General features: G+C 44.1%; 1 protein-coding gene across 1 annotated transcript; it reads right to left on the bottom strand.

The window, feature by feature from the left end:
* Positions 1 to 6,707: 6,707 nt before the first annotated feature.
* On the bottom strand, positions 6,708 to 12,514 carry LOC103695575 (floricaula/leafy homolog). The gene is made up of 3 exons (XM_008776939.3): positions 11,930 to 12,514; positions 10,808 to 11,223; positions 6,708 to 7,192 (listed from the first exon to the last, which is right to left on the bottom strand). Exons 1-3 carry the CDS (start codon positions 12,477 to 12,479, stop codon positions 6,806 to 6,808), a joined length of 1,353 nt encoding a protein of 450 aa, XP_008775161.1. The 5' UTR covers positions 12,480 to 12,514; the 3' UTR covers positions 6,708 to 6,805.
* Positions 12,515 to 19,245: the final 6,731 nt, after the last annotated feature.

Genomic DNA, 19,245 nt, shown 5'->3' with positions numbered 1-19,245 from the left:
AAACATTTTTCTTGTTATTATTAATTTTCCCTTCGTCTCATATCCGTTCTCAAGACCTCATGACTATACCATAAATTTGTATGTATGTATGAATGTATAATATAGCTTGGTTCACTTCAGGTTCAATCTACCTACCTGTCCTGTCTTTCTTTCTCTCTCTATATATACACACATATATAAATTGCCATAGTAGGTATGCATGATGCACATTTAAAATAATAATAATAATAATAACAAATAATATTATACAAATTTAAAATTAAAAACTAAAAAATAAAAAATAAAAGGGAAATAGATATGGAAGGTGAATTAAGTTTTTAGAGATAAAGATAGAGGAAACTGGAAAAAAAGTAGCCATATAAAATACTCTCTAAAGGACTCGTAATATTACTAAAATGTTAAAAATTGGAAACAATAGTGATATAGTTTTTTGCCACTTTTTGATTCAAAATATATTGACTTTCATATCAACTAAAGATGAGGGCAAAAGTTCAAATTTCAATATTATTCAAATAATTTATTATTATAATAAAAATTATAACAATAACATTAACAATACCAGATATCCAAACTAGTATTCACTGAATAAAAAGAATGTTTCTTTCTTGGTACAAAGATTACAATTTGAAAAATTATGCAAGCAATTTAAATGTTAATAATTTTGTTGCAGTAAAGTAACAATTATTTAAGTTCTTATTATTGATATATACAACATGATTAATATAGAAACCAATAATAAAAAAAATTGCCATTCTTCCAATTCATTGTTGTCAAATATCTTTTTTCAAGCTGGTATAAGGATTTAAACTTAAAAATAATATTTTTTTAACGAAACAAAAAAAGACCAATAACCAATGACAATTATTGTTTGGGATATAAAATAATTATCATAACAAAATTACAGTCAAACAAAAGTCATTATACGCAATCCTAATATTTCAAAATTAGGTAATAAAGGAAAAGAAAGATGTCAAGTCAAAATTAACATAATCAAGAGCTTCGTCCATGCAAGCAGTTCCAAAAAAATAAGAATACTAGATTCCCAATTTTTTCCTTCATTGGATTAATTATGATCTAAATTTTTCATATTTTAAGGGATTCATCTCCTTCCATCACTAACTTGTTCCTATACCTATCATATGACTCATGGATACATAATTCATGCATCCAAGCAGCCTCTAGAAGGATGCATTATTCACCTCAAACTTTTAAAATGGCATATCTTAAACCACGATGCTGTGTTTTCTTTTCTTTTTTGAAAGCATTCATGATACTAAATTCGCATAGAAAAACTCTATTTTCTAGCTCTTATGGAAATGTCTACATCATACGTAGCAGAGTTCTCTCTCCTGAGCTTCAAGGTTGTGAAGAGGTAACTTCACATATTCTCACTCCACTACCAAAAGAATGGAAGCATAGAAGGAGCGGCCACTATTTTTATTTTGAAGAAACAAATATTGATCTTCTTTGCAATGTACCTAACAAAGATATATAAATATTTATGATTTTTTTGATTGTAAAAACATTCAGAGTTATTGAAAGGTTTTGAAGATAGAAATGAGCCAATGCCCCTAGGAGCTTCTACTTCTCTGATTTTCTAGTTTCAAGAAAATTCATTCAACTCTTGATTAGTTATTTCTCCTCTCTCTTCACTATATTATAATTGCATTGAAAGTATTAGTTGATTATATTTTTTTGATATAAATTTAATAATGTCATGTTCCCTGGAAAAGTCCAGCTACAAAGGTTATTTGATTTATAAAGAAAAATTCATTCACAAAGGCTTTTGTCATTATAATATTGCAGACAATAACTTTGAATATATTGCACTAATGAAAAAGTAATATGATGCAAATCCACTGTATATTGGATGCAAAGAATTTATACATTATACTGGTGCACAATGACACCCATTCAGCTAGATGGACCTCCAGCAAAGTTTTAAATAACGGTGTTATAACCATTATAAAATTGTTATATTAGTTTCGACCACCCACCATTATATTATATACATAATAAGGGGTATGAAAAATAATAGCCATATTTAGCATCCACTATAATATAAATAACAGTTATTATTTTTAGTTGGACCTTTTTCTAAATAATTTGCATTTCAAATAAAATTTTTATATTAAATTTTCCTTCCAAAATGATTGTATAGTCTAAAAAATTTTATTTTTGGGAAAATTAGTTAGACACGCTCTCAACTTAGGGCTAGTTTTACTTAGTACTCCTTGAGTGTAAAAAGTTTCAAAGTGATCCCTAAAGTTAGTTTGATCTTTCAACATGATTTGCGATCATGTGATGGTCACATAAGACTTTTAGGACTGAAATACCTTTGTTTTAGTGGCACTTCTTAATGGTGCTATGGTCAAAGGTGGTAGGATTGAAGCTGGTGCTGCGATACTTGATCTCTGTGCAGTGCATGACTATGAGGATAGAGTTGGAGATGGAGACGATAGCGATAATGGAGAGGGCAGTGCAAGGGATGTTGCAAACGAAGTCGAAGGTGGCAATGGGTTGTTGAAGATTACAGCATGACAAAGGAGGAAGGAGAAGGAGATGATGGGGCAGAGATCAATAGGGAGGAGAAATGAGAAGGAGAGCAAGTGGGGCTCGAGACTATGTTAGATGAAGAGGAAGGATGGAAAGGAGGGATAAGGACGATGACAAGATTTAGAGAGAAGGAGGTGTTGGAAGAGGAGGAGGAGGTGGGAGTCGATGAGGCCCGTATGGGGTTTGGGGTGAGGTTAGATGGAGAGGAGAGATAAGGACATTGGAAGGTTTAGAGAGAAGAAGGATAAGGAGGAGGTGTTGGAAGAAGAGGAAGTGGTGGGAGTGGGTGGAGCTCATGTGGGGCTCGAGACTAGGTTAGATGGAGAGGGGGGATGGAGAGGAGGGATAAAGATAACGATGGAGTTTAGACAGGAAAAGAAGAAGGTGGTGGAAATGGGTTGGGCTCACGTCTAAGTTAGTTGGAAAGGAGGGAGAGAGACAAGAGATGAGGATGGCACCGGTGAATTTGGAGAAGAGGAGAAGGATGTGTTAGAAGAGAAAAAATGGTAAGAGTGGATGGGACTTGGATGGGACCAGGTTAGATAAAGAGGAGTATTGAGAATGGTGGTAGGGGCTTAGAGAGAAAATGAGGATATGTTGAAAGAGGAGGAGGTGGTAAAAGTGAGAGAAGATGAGAAGATGAGAAGAGATAATATTTTTTGATAAATAAGCCATTATAGTGAGGACAAAATTGTCCTTTATGATGATGTTTTAATAGCATAGGATGGTGGATGGGACTCGAGACCATATTGAACCACTTAACTAACTTTATAGGCTACATTGAAACTTTTTAAACTTGAGAGGTATTAAATTAAACTAACCCTAAGTTGAGGAGTGCCTAAAAAATTTTCTCAATATTTTTTATATAATAAAAAGTAAATAGTTAGATAATTGTATTAATTTTTTATTATTATTTACTATAATTATTATTTTATTTAAAAAAATAAAAATATTATTTGTTGGAAGAAATGATGCCCATTGTCATGGTTAATAATAATTTTGATAAAGTATGTTACAAAACATCCCCATCATGTTTCAAAAAGGCATTTGCATTTTCTAAAAAGAAAATTTGGGAGAACTTGGAAAGGAATTAATGTAGAGTTTATATGTGGCCATTTCTTTCCTTTGCATTTTGCCAAAGGAAGATTCGAAAGGTATTGCAAATTATATTGATGCATGGCCAAACTTAGCATCTTGCCTCATTGAATGTGACATGCAGAACAGTATTGTTTAACATTTGGTCTTTTTGAACCTAATTAATCAAGAATACATTAGTTTTTTTTCTTCAAATACTTCAATTGGAAAACAGTATTGTTGACAAAGGGGATGCATTCTATCTACCTTGCTCTTGATACGTTGAAGCATCAGATGAATTGCATATATCATGTGGCACCTGGTTGGTTTTAGTAGGCCTCCACAATCAAGAGGTTGCAGGTCAGCAAATTATAAGCAACATTGTGGAGTTTCAACTTGTTCAAGCTAGTTTTCTACAAGATGGTATTTATTCTAAGTTCATTCCAAAGCAACCATGAGACCACAAATACACTTGCCACTAGTCCTGTGTTTTGGCAATAATTTGGCAAAGTAATTTTGTGACTCCCAAAGCCTTCATGTATCCACAATTTTTTGCTTGATGAATTTGGAACTGATACAATGATACTACAGCCATGAAATTAGCTTATTATCTTCATCTACTTTGTTGCACTCTCAGACCATACCGATACTCGGTACAACTCATTATCTCATACAGTACTGTAGGATGGTAATGGTATGGTCTGGTACCAGTGAACCTTGCACCGGACTATGTGAATTGTGCTCTTAAATGCACTGGAACAATAAGAAAACAATCTATGATTGTCAGGGTGCAAAAGCTATCAAATGTGATACAAATTGATAATGATATTTCAGTGAGATTTTAAGTGTGTGCTACTTCATGTTTGTGTACATATCTGCAAGGCAGGGAAGTTAAGGCTCTACATGATTTGCCAAGATGTTCATCACATGTCCTCTTTTAACAGATGTTCTTTGCACTTTCTTATTGTTGCTGCTTTATTAGTAGGGTTATCGGAAAAGTAGCATCAGAACGATCGATAAAATGTAAACTCCGTGCGAGATCATTTATAAACAAACTAAGAGTTGTTCTGAAGTGCATTCCATCATGAAACTTGGTAGATTATGGCTGATAGAATGTCTGCAATGGCTAAGATGCCTTCTTAAAATTTGTGATTGCATCGATCTAATCTTGCAGCTTAGATGGTAAGGCAGACAAAAGCGGTCTCAATAAAATCATTAATTTTCTTATATTTATTTCATTCAATAACTATATATTTTCTGTATCTAGCCTTTTGAAGGCAAATGGTATTATACACCATCTTAAATCATGAAAACTGTATCTAATCCATGACCATTAGCCTGGTTTCGCTACCATATCTAAATCTGAGCTCGTTACTAAGTTGGAACCTAGGATGTGTAGTTCAACAGACAGCTATAATTTATTTCTCATTGGTTCGTTATTCAATGGATCAATTGTGCAAAAGTGAGAATCTTGATAGTTGACTACGACTATGATACACACAAAGTAATGGATCAATTATCATTTCTCAATTAGGAGTCATTTTGGAGCATGTATAACTTTAGGTCCAAACCCGAGATGAAAGGTCAAGGACCGTTCAAAACTCAAAAACAAAAAATTGGAAAAAAAGGGATAAATGAATGGGTTCGGGTTGTACTCTTCATGCAAAAGAGTGATTCGTTTTCTTCCATGATGTCAACCATCGGATCACATAATAGTTGCTTTGAGATCTGTGCAGATGGACGAAATAAAAAAGTTGTGGTGCTTTGAGAACTGTACAAGGCGTGCTCCAATGGTTGATGTTGCGAAAGAAAATCGATCATTCTTTTGGGTGAAAGATACAAGGCAAACCCTAAATGATCTAATTAGGGTGCAGAGTCTTGGCACAAACAGATCCAACTAATCTTATATCGTTAACAGTTAGGACCTTTGGATTCGTCAAGCAGGTAAACCCGCTGGCGGTGATCAGACCCCGTAACCTCTCCGGCTCTCCCTCGCCAGCGTCTCCAAGTTTTCATGCCCTTTAACGTCGCCTCTCCTTCTCCTCACCCGTCTCTCTTATTCGACGAAATGCCTCAGAGACTTCGGCCGTCTCCTTCCCTTCACCAAATCCATCCTCCGCGCCTCCCTCAAGAAGGGCTCCCCCCCCCCGCCGCGCCCTCCTCCTCAAGGCCTCCCACTCCTCCAGTCCTCACTTACCCCGACATCGCGATGGTCTCCCACTATCAGATCGTCGGATCCGGCCTCCAATGCCATCCCTCTCTGACCGCTTCTCTCTTTAAATTACATCTCAACTACGGTCTTATAGCTGATGCCTAACTACTGCTTGACCAAATGCTCAAAAGGAACTCCGACTCGTTTTACGGGAATCCAATGATCAAAACCTTCTCTGAGAATGGAGAACCAGGAAAGGCTTATTAGGTTTTTAAGCGAATGCACGTTAAGGATTTCGTGATTTGAAGAGTGTGGTAGTGGAGACTACATCTTACTCCCAAGCATCTATTCATCTTCAAAGGGATGGGACCGTGCTGAGAGAGTACTGTGCGATGTGATGAAGAAGAATGTTTACAAGAGACAAGGGTTGATGAGTTGGGTGGAGTTGGAGAGCATGGTGCTCCAATTCAAGGCCGGAGACCGATCATGCCATGAAACAAATGGTATCCATAGTGCGTATCAGGTGTTCGATAATTTAACCGCGTGGGCGAAGCCCATGGTATGCCAACATCACAGATTTTAACAAAGTTTTATCTTTCGGCTTCTCATGCAGTTGACTTCATACCAGCAATTTGTTTTTCGAAGTTCAATTCAAGTTCACATACAACGAGCATGCTACTTACTTAGCACATCAATCATCCACCTCTAGTCTAAGTACACGTCTCTACATTTCAAGCCTTTCTTTTCTTAGTTCACTTGGAAGAAGCTCAATATAATCAAAGAACAGTTTGTCCTTTTAACTGTGATGCCAGTTCTTAAAACTAAGTGCATTACCATTTGCTGTGTTATCTCGGCATCTAATGACAGACATCACTAAATTTTTCAGGTCAGTTGCCTCCCGGTCGATTTAGAAAAGGCCGTTCTTGTCATAGCTGCAGCTGCATTGCCAAACTGGATGATACAGCAAAGAGGAGTTACATGTTACAGCCTGCAAATTAACCTCAGACAGACCCTGACTGACAACTAAAACATTGGTGGTGGCGGGGGGAGCCCATCGGATGAGGTGGCTCCCAAGACCGAGGTGGAGGCGGCGGCGGCATTGCTGCGAGCGAGGTGGCAGAGCTGTCGGAGCTTTGTGGGGACATACCAGATGGAGAGGCGGGGGTGTGCATTGAAGACAGCGTCGATGTCCCAGCCATGCCTTGCAGAGATGGCCACCAGGGGCTTGTAGCATGCTTGCCGCCAAGCACCAACATTCTCCCCTCTCTCCTTGTAGGCCCTCCTCAGTGCATTTGATGCCTCTTCATCAAGGCAGTGAAGAGCATAGCAGTGAACGTAGTGCCTCATCTTTGGCTTGTTGATGTAGCTTGCCCCAACCTTCTTGGCATATCGAAACACTTGATTCGTAACCTGCACCCATGGCAACAAATTAACTATGATCACCAATGTCTTATGACTTCTGTAATTTGGTAAAGAAAACATAAGCCTTGTCTAAATTGGTGCAGATCTTCCAATTAATTTGAGTACTTCCAATATCAGTGGTTGTTTTCTCTGAATAATGTTGTGCTGGTTTTCCGTTGGTCTTCCTGATAAGAAGTTATGAGTTTTGGACTTTGAGCTCTTATGTTTTGCTTCATGAAATAATGTCTCAGTTATATTGTATGTAGAGAGCGAAACATGCTTTCAAAAGATTGTTATAATTCAGAAAATGAGATTAGTAGGCGGAGAGCTATGCAACATCAGTGATGCTAAGTATACTTGGTGAAATCAGAACAGAGCAACCATAACATCAAAGAACATCATAAAATGGCCATAATTGTCATAATTGGATAAAATGCTCCTATCGAAATAATTTTTCAAAAAAGAAAATATACATTGGGAAATAGTTTGTTTTCCCCAAATATTGTGACATTGTAATAATTTTTGGCACGGAACTCATGACCATTATCTTGTATGGTTGAGATGCAATCATTTTAGACCACCATGCAATCAAACAAAGGCCTTTGGATAGGAAGATCTATCATACGATCTTTCACCTCTTAATCATCTAGTCATTAAAATAAGGCTTTTGGATTGAAAAATAATGCTGAAAATCCAATAAAATTTCAGAAAGAGATCAAACATTTGAAATTCAGAAACAACATAACGGGTTCAAACTATTGATTTGATGCTACTATATATTCATTCATGTAAAACTAATCAAGAGGACTAGAGAAAAGTAAAGAACAGCATGAGACCATCTTGTCTATTAATGAGTTAGCATCACTAGCATACGTAGCCTATTAATGTTAATAAGTCATAAATAATTCTCAACTAATATTGATACCCCTTGGAACCGACCACAGCCGATATGGAGGACTTACCGATCAGAACATTTCATGAGGCCTCCAATCCTCCAACCAAGGCCCACCACATGACAAGTCTAGGAGCACGCGAGAAGCCTTTTGGACGATCGTGAATAGTTTCCCAAACCCCACATGCAAGATGCACGGGGCGTAATATACGAGTGAAACAACTGCGTGTGATCTCCGGGACGTGCCGCAACCTGCCGAAAACAACCAGTCCAAGCCCAAATTCTCCAATGACAGGTGCCAGCCGTCACCTATACAATTCAATCCTAGGGAGGTCCTTCAGATAAGTACTTTCGAGCTCCGACAAACCATCATGTTGTTGCTCTCTCAATCTCTACTATTTTCTAAGTGTCATTCTGACTTAGATATTGAAGGATTTTCAAGAGAACGACTCCCTAATAAGAGAACTTCTTTATCTTTATTTTTTCATGCCAAATTTAACATCGAACCAAAATTCTAAGTACAACCCCACTCTTCTAGCACAGTTTCGAGTGCATCCTTGATTTGCGTGGCCTCAACAATTTACTGGCGGGCCTGATGAGGGGCAAAATGGATCGTCCAGCCCACAATAAAAGGGCCATCCAATTTTGGCCTAATAGATGACAACGCCGACCAGACGTGTCCTCGGTCCGCCCCAGAATTAGCCCGACCTCGGACTCCGCCGAAAGCTCCTTCAACTTCGGATATTCGCCGACTCGCCCGACCAAATTCGTGGCGCCTCCTGTATTCGCCGACTCATTTGACCAAGTTCGGAGCACCTCCTATATTCGCCGATTCGCCCGACCAAGTTCGGGGCGCCTCCTGTATTCGCCGACTCGTCCCGACCGAGCTCAGGGCGCCCTCTCTAGCAAAACGCCCCGACCCTTGAGCTCGGGACGCTCCACCAAGCACACCTCGGAACCCGGGATGCTAGGCTGGCCTTAGCACCCGTCTAGCTGATCTTGCCAAATGCCTGATGCGACCTCTTGACGAGTTCGGCCTCGCCAACGACCGTACTTATGTGTATGCCTACACCCTCTTACGTGACCGTACATTGCGACGCCACCACGCCATGCTTCGCTTACCGGCCCACGACAGCCAAGGACAGCATAATGCTACTCCGGCCATACCCTGTTGCGGCTGTCAACGCCATACCGTTTCTAAGAACGGATTCCACCGCGCGCCACTCCCACTCATGATGGGAACCGGCCATATCCTGCTACAGTTGTCAATGCCTTACCGTTCCCAAGAACGGACTCCACCGCGCGCCACAAGCGAGCTCTGGCTACGCGCCGCTCCCACTCATGATGAGAACGGGCCATACCTCCGCTACCAAGCACTCCTACCAGGACTATAAAGAACCCCAACAAGTAACGCTTAAGAAATTTTTGGCTGGACCAACTAGACCTCACTCTAACTTGATTGTCGGAGGGCCTTCACCGAAAATACTGGTGAGGCTTTGTGCAGGTACATCGCCGACCGTGAAAGGTGGCTTTCATCCTCTTCCTCCACACTCCGGCAGCTCCTCCGGTATGGTCACCTTCGGACCATATTTGTACCATAATAGGGCCTTCCGGCTATCTCTCTTCTTCAGAGTTACCGGACTTTCGGCAGCAACAAATATGGTGGTTAGAAAATATATAAACAAGAAAAAAAGAAATAAATATTTTTTTGGGAACAAGGCTCAGAATTTTCTGATCTTGCCACCGTGCCCTTTTTGTAGGTCAGCCGGATGGGCCGGGACCGGACACAGTTAATACCCGTTACGACCCCACAGTTGACATGTCACGTCCCTTAATTGTTTGAACCCCTAAATTTCCCCTCCACCGCCATCACTCGAAGTATCACGGCAGTTTTACCCAAAAGAAAATATATATATCACAACAGGTCACCAGACCTGTTTGCTGACGTGGCAGTCAAGGATAGTAGATGCACTGATGAGTCAAATTTTTCCCAACTTGCAAACCAACCACACTGTGACACATCATCTAGTGTCATCAGACATAAAAGATGCAGAGGACCGTAGCAGAACAGTGCCCAAGATACTGACGTTAATTACGCCGAAATCCGCACTCCTTCTCCCGAGAACCAGGTCGCTGTTCTCAAGGCCATAAATGAGGACCGTTATAACGATTACAGTGATCTCCGTTATCTTCCCCTGCCTACCGTGGTGAAGTTACCATGCATACAGGATTTGACCCCCAGCATCCTACAGTGCGTTTGGCTAGAAAGAATTGAAATCTAAAACAGAAAATTTCTATGCCAAATATTTTACCTTTATTTCGATTTTAAAAATAGAATGAGCCAATCTTCACTCTTTTTGGATATTTAAATTTTATTTTAATTTTAATTACAAATTAAATTCATTAGAAAATATAATTATTTTGATTTCAATTTGAGTTTTGAAGGAAACAACCATATTCAGCATAGTACTCCGGAAGGATTCTATGGAGCGGGTAGAATATTTCTTTTCTACAACTTTGTTAGATTATTACTCTCGATTCCATTGGCTCGACGCATATTAGAACAAATGAGCGTTTTTTTTTTTTTAAAAAAAAAACAACAACACATCTTCACTATAAAAGTTCGGCACGTCGCATTTGAAGCAATCTAATGCCCAAAAGGCTCTCTCTATCTCTAACTCGAGGGCTTGGGTTTGGGCCACGGTGGAAGAAGAAATAGTAGTAGTACGTACCTTGGTGGGACACTTGTCGCCACGCTCTTTGGCGAGGGACTGGACCTGGAGGAGGAAGTGGCGGCACTGCTCGTAGAGGTGGAAGAGGTAGTCCAGGCCGTTCTTCTTCGCCCGCGCCACCTCGCCGGGCTCCGTCACGATGAAGGGGTGCTCCCTCTGCCGCTCCACCACGCTCCTCTCCGACCCCTCCTCCGACCCCCCAGTTCCCCACCCATCCTCCTCCTCCTCCTCCTCCTCCTCCTCCGCCTCCGCCTCCGGTGATGATCTCTTCTTCTTCTTGTTCTTCTTCCTGCTCTTCTTCTTGGCTTTGGATTTCTTGGTGCTCCGCCGCTGCTTGGCCCTGCCGTCGTCGTTGTTCGCCTCCCCGCCGCTCGCCGCCGCCTCCCTCTCCTGCTGCACCGGCTCCTCCGACAGTCCTGTCCCACTTCATCCATCATCATAGTAGCTAAAATAAGGGAGAATTAATGTATACTACGTTAATTGCTGCTGCAGAACCAAGGCCAAGAATGCTATGCATAAAAGGAGGAAAAGATTAATTTGCCTCTGAAAGAGTGTTTCCATTGGACTCTCAAATTATAAAACTCCATGGATTATTCAAGTTTCTTTCAAAATTATAAGGAACGAATTTTAATAAAAGGTCACTAATTTACCGTTTCTTTTATTTTTTTTAGATTTTTCTTCCATTGATCTCGAAATAATAATAAAAGCAATTCATTCTTAAAGCTTAAGATAATAATAACAACAACAACAACAATAATAATAATACTGTCGGAAAATGATGAAATCTTGATTGCAGTATCAAAACTAACAAACCCAACCTATGACAGGAGATGTAGACATGTTCTCCAGTCAGCGGACATCCATGGACCACTTGGGCTTCTGTGTTCAGTTGAATTTAAAAGGGAGTTTTTTTAAAAAAAAAGAAAAAAGAAAAAAGAGAAAACAACGGCACAATTTCGCAAGAATAACAGGGAGATTTCGTAGAATGAATGCATTAGAATGCTCTCTTCAATTGAACAAAAAGAGGAGGAGAACCAGAAGACGAATGCCCCACCTTCGGCGCAACCTAGCAAATAGAAGACTGAATTTCTAGCATGCGCTGGATGGGGATGGGGGCCTCACCTTCTTGGGAGAGGGCGTCGAGGGCGTGGTTGAGGCCGCCGAGGTTGTGGTGGAGGTGGCCGGGGGAGTTGAGAAGAAGCATCCTCCGGCGAGCATCTTCATCAACGCCGGCGGCGGGTTGATGATGGTGCTCGTGGCGAAGGAAGAGCATGGCCTGGTGGTGGTCGAGGAGGCGGCGACGCTCGGCGCGGAGGGCGGCCTTGATGCCGTACCGCTCGCCGAGGAGGAGGTCCCAACGGAAGAGGTGGGCGAGGGCGGAGAGCACCTCCTCCACCTCCCCCTCCGTCATCCCAACCAGCGTGCTCGCCGTGAACCCCAGCTCCCCCAGCCGCGCCACCGTCGCGTACCGCACCCCGTACCCGGAGAACACCTCCCCCAGCTCCCGCGGCTGACCCTCTTCTCCTCCGCGCCTTTCCTGCCTTGGCTGCGGTTCCTCCCCTTCCTCCGCCGCGGCCGCCGCCGCCGGTGTGGGTTCCATCGAACGGCACGGCGGAGGCGCCGGCGGATCCCACTTGAAGATGTTCGCCGAGAAGGCGTCCCCAGGATCCATTGATCGATCTGGCTGGATTTCTCTTTCTTCCGGGCTTGTCGACTCAAGATGCCACTTCCCCTTGGCTGCTGTTCGCTCGCTTTTAAGCGGGAGGAGGCTGGTTTCCTCCGTAAAGTGAAATTACTAAACTATCCCTTGCTGAGACCTTACTCTATGATCAAGTGATTGAACCCTTATTGGCTTGCCTTGGAAAGCGGAAATTACCACACCCTCCCTTGTTGTCCTTATTTCTGTGTTTTTTTTTTTATTTTTTTTCATGCATATACTTCTAAATATTAAATTTTGCATAAATACTCTCCTAAAATTGATATTTGCATATATATCCTTATAAAACACTTGTTTTTGCTAGTCTACTTTTTGTTTATCCTTATTTTTACATGTATATACCCACGCCATCTAACGCTGTTAAAAAATTAACATTTCAAAGTAAAATGACTAAAATACCCTTAGTAGGTAGACGTGAAAAAAATATTTATAAGATGATTGTGATGGGACCAAAAAGTAATTTCAAAATTTTATTTTATTTATAATTAAAAATAAATATGATTTTTATTAATGGTGCTAGAAGAACCGTTATATTAGGAGCATTTGTGCAAAAACAGTATTTTATGAGGGCACAAAAGTAAATATAAATTTTAAAAAGATATTCATGCAAATTTAAATTTTTAAAAGAGTATTTGTGCAAAAGAACCTTTTTTTTTGCTACATCCCTTACTTTGTCTTTAGATGATCCCTATAAAAGTAGCTATTTGTATAAATTTGAATCATTGCATGATGTCCAATATTGTGTCTAAAGGCCACGCTCTCACTACTACCTTGTTTAGTTCACATTCTCTCTATACACACGGATCGGGGGCAAAATGGATCATCCAGCCCACAGCTAAAAGGCCGCCCAGCTCCAGCCCAATAAACGCCAACGTCAACCGGTTGAATCCTCACTTCGGCCCGGAGTCAGCTCGACTTCGAACTCCGCTAAAAGCTCCACCAACTTCAGATATTCGCCAACTCCCCCGACCAAGTTCGGGATGTCTCCACTATTCGCCGACCCGCCCCGACCAAGCTCGAGGAGCCTACTTCAGTAGTACACCCTGACTCTCGAGCTCGGGGCGCTCCACTGAGCACACCTCGGAATCCGGAAAGCCGAGCTACTCTCAGCACCCGTTAAGCCGACCTCGCCAAACGCATGATGCGACCTCTTAACGAGCTTGGCCTCGCCAACTACCGCACCCATGTGTGCACCTACGTCCATCTACGTAGTCGTACATTACAACACCACCGTGCCACGTCTCTATAGCTGGCCTTCGATAGTCAAAGGACGACACCATGATTACTCCGGCCATACCCTACTATGACTGTCAACACACTACCGTTCTCAAGTACGAGCAGTACTACATGTCACCAATTAGCCTAAGCTGCGCGACATTCGGCTCAGAGCTACACCTCTTCATGATGAGGGCTAACAACGCCTCTGCCACCTGCGCCTCTCCACCGGAGTTATAAATAGCTCGGTCAGGTAACTTCTAAGGGACTTTTGGCTGGACCAAATTTATCCTACTCTAACTTGATCATTGGAGGACCCTCGTCGGAAACACCGGTGAGGCTTTGTGTAGGTTCACGGCCGTCGCGCAGGAGGTGGCTCTCGTCTCTTTCTTCCAATAACCAGCTGCTCTCTCGACTCCTCCAGCATGGTCACCCTCGGGCCAAATTTGAACCACAACATTTCTAGCGTTAAAGGAAGGGCTTGAGCCATGACCACAAGAATAATGAGCCAGGGGCCCCCAAACGTATCGAGCAGCTGGGAATCAACGCCCGATTGCTCTCTCCAAAGTCCACCTCCTACATCGCATGTGCCGGCAGACTAAAGTTCTCAAATCCAGCCATAACAATTTTATTTGCTCGCCCAGCAAGTTCAAACTCTGACTGTGGTTATTCAAACCTTTCATCCAGCCGGAGCTTCATCAATCACTGAACTCGACAGAAAAGTCAAGAAAACGGGGCGACAAATCCAGTAGCTTTGGCATCAGGTTGCGGAACTTCATGGGAGCGCTATCGATCGACGAGCAGGTCTCCTCGAAAGTCTGGAAGACATGTCTCCCACCGAAGTTTTGATGAATATACTCCTCTCACGTCCTTCCGGACCGAGATCCTTATGAAAATTGAGGGTTGCGGCTACCTCCAATCTCCCGTGAAGATACGACCATCCAAGTCACGAAAGTGTTTGGGCAAATATTGCCGCTTCCATAGGGACCACGGCCACGACACAGAAGATTGTTACCAGCTTCATGATAAGATCGAAGTGATCATCCGCCAAAGCCTCCTAAGCCGGTTCGTCGGTGGATCAATCAACCGAGCAGAGCTCGATGGACAGACTTCGGGACCATCTGATGGACCCGACAATGGATGCCCCGGCATGTGTATTATCAACGCCTCATCTATGTGTCTTATGCATTAACGCCGCCTTGGCCCTAAGAGGCTGAGAAGAGGCCACACTCACCAGTCCGAGGCTGGTGACCCCAGATGTAAATTACTCCCCTAGGAAAGGACCTTAGCCCCCTTCAGCTCCGGGCTTTCTTCCTCCAGACTGTAATTTAATAAAATTATCCTCCGAAATTTTTCCAAGGCGTCTCTAAAGTGCCCCAGGAAGCTCGGCGCACGCTGGATGCCTTGGCAGCACGAGTTATATGCCGATAAATTTATGAAGCTGCCCCTCGAGCTCGCCTCAGGGTGCCCTGCGGGACTTAGCGAGAGCCTGAGGGCCTCGCAACCGCAGGTTGTATTTATGAAGTCACCTTTTGAGCTTGCCTCGGGGCGCCCTGCAGGACTTAGCAAGAACCCGAGGGCCTCGCAACTGCAAATTCTATTTATGAAGTCGCCCCTGGATCTTGCCTCGAGGCGCCCTGCAGGACTTAGCGAGAGCCCGAGGGCCTCGCAACTGCAGGTTCTATTTATGAAGTCGCCCCTGCAGCTTGCCTCGGGGCGACCTGCAGGACTTAAAGAGAGCCCGAGGGCCTCGCAACTGCAGGTTCTATTTATGAAGTCGCCTCTGGAGCTTGCCTCGAGGCGCCCTGTAGGACTTAGCGAGAGCTCGAGGGCCTCGCAACTGCAGGTTCTACTTATGAAGTCACCCCTAAAGCTTGCCTCGGGGAGCCCGGTAGGACTTAGCGAGAACCCGAGGGCCTCGCAACTATAGGTTCTATTTATGAAGTTGCCCCTAGAGCTTGCCTCGGGGTGCCCTGCAGGACTTAGCGAGAGCCCGAGGGCCTCGCAACTGCAGGTTTTACTTATGAAGTCGCCTCTGGAGCTTGCCTCGGGGCGCCCTGCAGGACTTAGTGAGAGCCCGAGGGCCTCGTAACTGCAGGTTCTATTTATGAAGTTGCCTCTAGAGCTTGCCTTGGGGTGCCCTGCAGGACTTAGCGAGAGCCCAAGGGTCTGGCAACTGCAAGTTCTATTTATGAAGTCACCCTTGGAGCTTGCCTCGGGGTGCTCTGCAGGACTTAGCAAGAGCCCGAGGGCCTCGCAACTGTAGGTTCTACTTATGAAGTCACCCTTGGAGCTTGCCTCGGAGCGCCCTGCAAGACTTAGCGAGAGTCCGAGGGCCTCGCAACTACAGGTTCTATTTACAAAGTCGCCCCTAGACCTCACCTCGGGGTGCCCTGCAGGACTTAGCAAGAGCCCGAGGGTTTCGCAATTGCAAGTTCTATCTACAAAGTCATCCCTCGAGCTCGGCTCGAGATGCCCTGCGGCATCAACGGGGAGCCAAGGAAGAGCATCCTTGTTAGCAGGATTCTACAAGTACGTCCCTGATCTGAGTGGGGGGCATCTACGAAGTCATCTCTGGAGCTCGGCTCGGGATGCTTTGCAGCGTCAATGGGGAGCCAAGGAAGAGTACCTCCGCCCGCAGGATTCTACAAGTATGCCCCTGATCTGAGTGGGGGACATCTACAAAGTCATCCCTCGAGCTTGGCTCGGGATGCCCTGCGGCATCAACGGGGAGCCAAGAAAGTGCACCCTTGTCCACAGGATTCTACAAGTATGCCCCTGATCTGAGTGGAGGGCATCTACAAAGTCATCCCTCGAGCTTGGCTCGGGATGCCCTGCGGCGTCAACGGGAAGCCAAGAAAGAGAACCCCCGTTCGTAGGATTCTACAAGTACGCCCCTGATCTGAGTGGGGGATATCTACAAAGTCATCCCTCGAGCTCGACTCGGGATGCCCTGCAGCATCAACTGGGAGCCAAAGAAGAGCACCCCATCCGCAAAATTCTACAAGTACGATTCCGATGTGAGTGGGAAGCATCTACAAAGTCATCCCTTGAGCTCGGCTCGGGATACCCTGCGACATCAACAGGGAGCTAAGGAAGAGCACTCACGTCTGTAGGATTCTACAAGTACGCCCCTGATCTAAGTGGGGGCATCTACAAAGTCATTCCTTGAGCTCGGCTCGGGATGCCCTGTGGCGTCAACGGAAAGCCACGAAAGAGCACCCCCATCCGCAGAATTCTATAAGTATGCCCCTAATCTGAGTGGGGGCATCTACAAAGTCATCCCTTGAGCTCGGCTCGAGATACCTTGCGGCGTCAATAGGGAGCCAAGGAAGAGCACCCCCGTCCGCAGGATTCCACAAGCACGCCTCCGATCTGAGTAGGAGGGCAATTGCGAGGTTTGTTTAAACCTCGCTACTCTTGAGTTAGCTTTGACCCTCGAGTGAATTTCTATTCTCGGGTAGATGCTTATCCCCGAGCTCATTATTATTTTCGAGCTGGCATTGTCCCTCGGGTGGATTTCTAATCTCGAGTTGGCTTTGACCCTCGAGTGGATTTCTATTCTCTTGTAGATGCTTATCCCCGAGCTCATTATTATTTCCGAGCTGGCATTGTCCCTTGGGTGGATTTCTAATCTCGAGTTGGCTTTGGTCCTCGAGTGGATTTCTATTCTCGGATAGATGCTTATCCCCGAGCTCATTATTATTGTCGAGCTAACATTGTCCCTCGGATGGATTTCTAATCTCGAGTTGGTTTTGGCCCTCGAGTGGATTTCTATTCTCGGGTAGATGCTTATCCCCGAGCTCATTATTATTTTCGAGCTAACATTATCCCTCGGGTGAATTTCTAATCTCGAGTTGGCTTTGACCCTCGAGTGAATTTCTATTCTCGGATAGATGCTTATCCCCGAGCTCATTATTATTTCCGAGCTAACATTGTCCCTCGGGTGGATTTCTAATCCCAAGTTGGCATTATCCCTTGGGTGGATTTTTATCCTCGAGTTGGCTTTGGCCCTCGAGCGGGTTTTTATTCTCGGGTAGATGCTTATCCCCGAGCTTATCATTACTCTCAAGTTGGCATTAGCCTTCGAGTGGATTTCTACTCTCGGATGGATGCTTATCCCCGAGCTCGCCTATACTCCTGAATTGGCGTTGGCCATCGGGCGAGCTTCTATCCTTAAGTTAATCTCCAGTTAGTTTCTTCCTCCTCTGATTTCGCTCTCCTCGGCAAGGCTTAAAGCGGCCCGCACTATCAAATAAAGAGCTACGAGCTCACTCCATGTGAGTTTTATTTTCGAATCGGAGGTATATACCGAGCTCAAAGACTTTAGCAAGTGCCAAATGCGGCTCCTGCTATATGAGATGGGCCCAGATCTAGGTTACGCAGTTCGGATCTCGATATCCGAGCATGGAGCAGGACAAACTCAAATACTTGCTCCAGGACAATATATTGAAAGGAAAATGAACTTCATTGATAATGAAGGCCAAAGGCCGAATACAAGGGTACCCGACCTTGAGGTCGGGTTAGTTACAAAGGGCCCAAACGGCCGACTTTACAAAAATAAAAACAAAAATCAATCAACATGGATGACTTCCACATTAGTGTCTGTTGCGGCCTCCGTCCCGGTCGTGACCTCGGAAGCGCCGTCTCCGCTAGCCTCAGAGGCGGCCTCAGCTCCAACGCCGACATCAGGAATAGCTATTGATTCCATCTCGTTGGCACCTTCGAGGGCGATCTCCGGCCTGGCATTGGCATTGGCTTCCGTAGCATCCCTGTTCGCCTCGGCAGCTCCATCCAGGTTTGGCTCAAGGCCACTGAGATCAACTCCGGGACAGAATTGTTGAACTTGGAGGCGATAATTGTCAAAGCCTTGAACCATGGCAGCAGCGGCCCCTTCCGCCAGTTCGGCGAGGTACTCCTCCGATTGACGGAACTTTTCGACGGCCTCACGGACGGATGACTCCAGTAAACTCTTGAGCTGCCCAATTTTCAGCTTTCGTTCCTCCGCCTCGCCCCGAAGGCTAAACAGAGTGGCTTCGAGCTCGGAGATGCGGCTTGCAGAAGAAGAGCGAGTCTTGGAATGCTCGACCTCCATATCTTGGATCTGGGCAAGCATGTCGTTTATTAGGGCTTCGGAAGCCTGCACTTTCTTCTTGGTCTTTCGAAGCCGCTGCGCCAAGGTTGCAGCCTTCTCCTCGGCCTCGTGCCACTACTGCTCAACGGCCGCCCCCCGATCTTCGGCCTCCTGTTGCCACTCGAGCTTCGGCCTCCTATTCTTGGAGCTCGTGTTAGATGTATGCCCTAGAAGCCAATTTGGCTGATACATTGTTGATTCTAGGGACATAATTTTGTACTTGACTATTTATTATTGAATAAATAAAAGGCATCTTTTTCATTCATATTGTTTATGTGTCTATGAATCGTCCAAGAAATTAATAAGATGATGATACATATTCTCAAGAGTTGAGAATTTGAGCCATGTATCATTGGTGATTAATTTCTAAAT

The sequence above is a fragment of the Phoenix dactylifera genome, unplaced genomic scaffold (genome assembly GCF_009389715.1).
Source record: "Phoenix dactylifera cultivar Barhee BC4 unplaced genomic scaffold, palm_55x_up_171113_PBpolish2nd_filt_p 001229F, whole genome shotgun sequence".
NCBI classification, from domain to species: Eukaryota; Viridiplantae; Streptophyta; class Magnoliopsida; order Arecales; family Arecaceae; genus Phoenix; species Phoenix dactylifera.
This window is presented reverse-complemented; position numbering and strand designations above follow the sequence as displayed.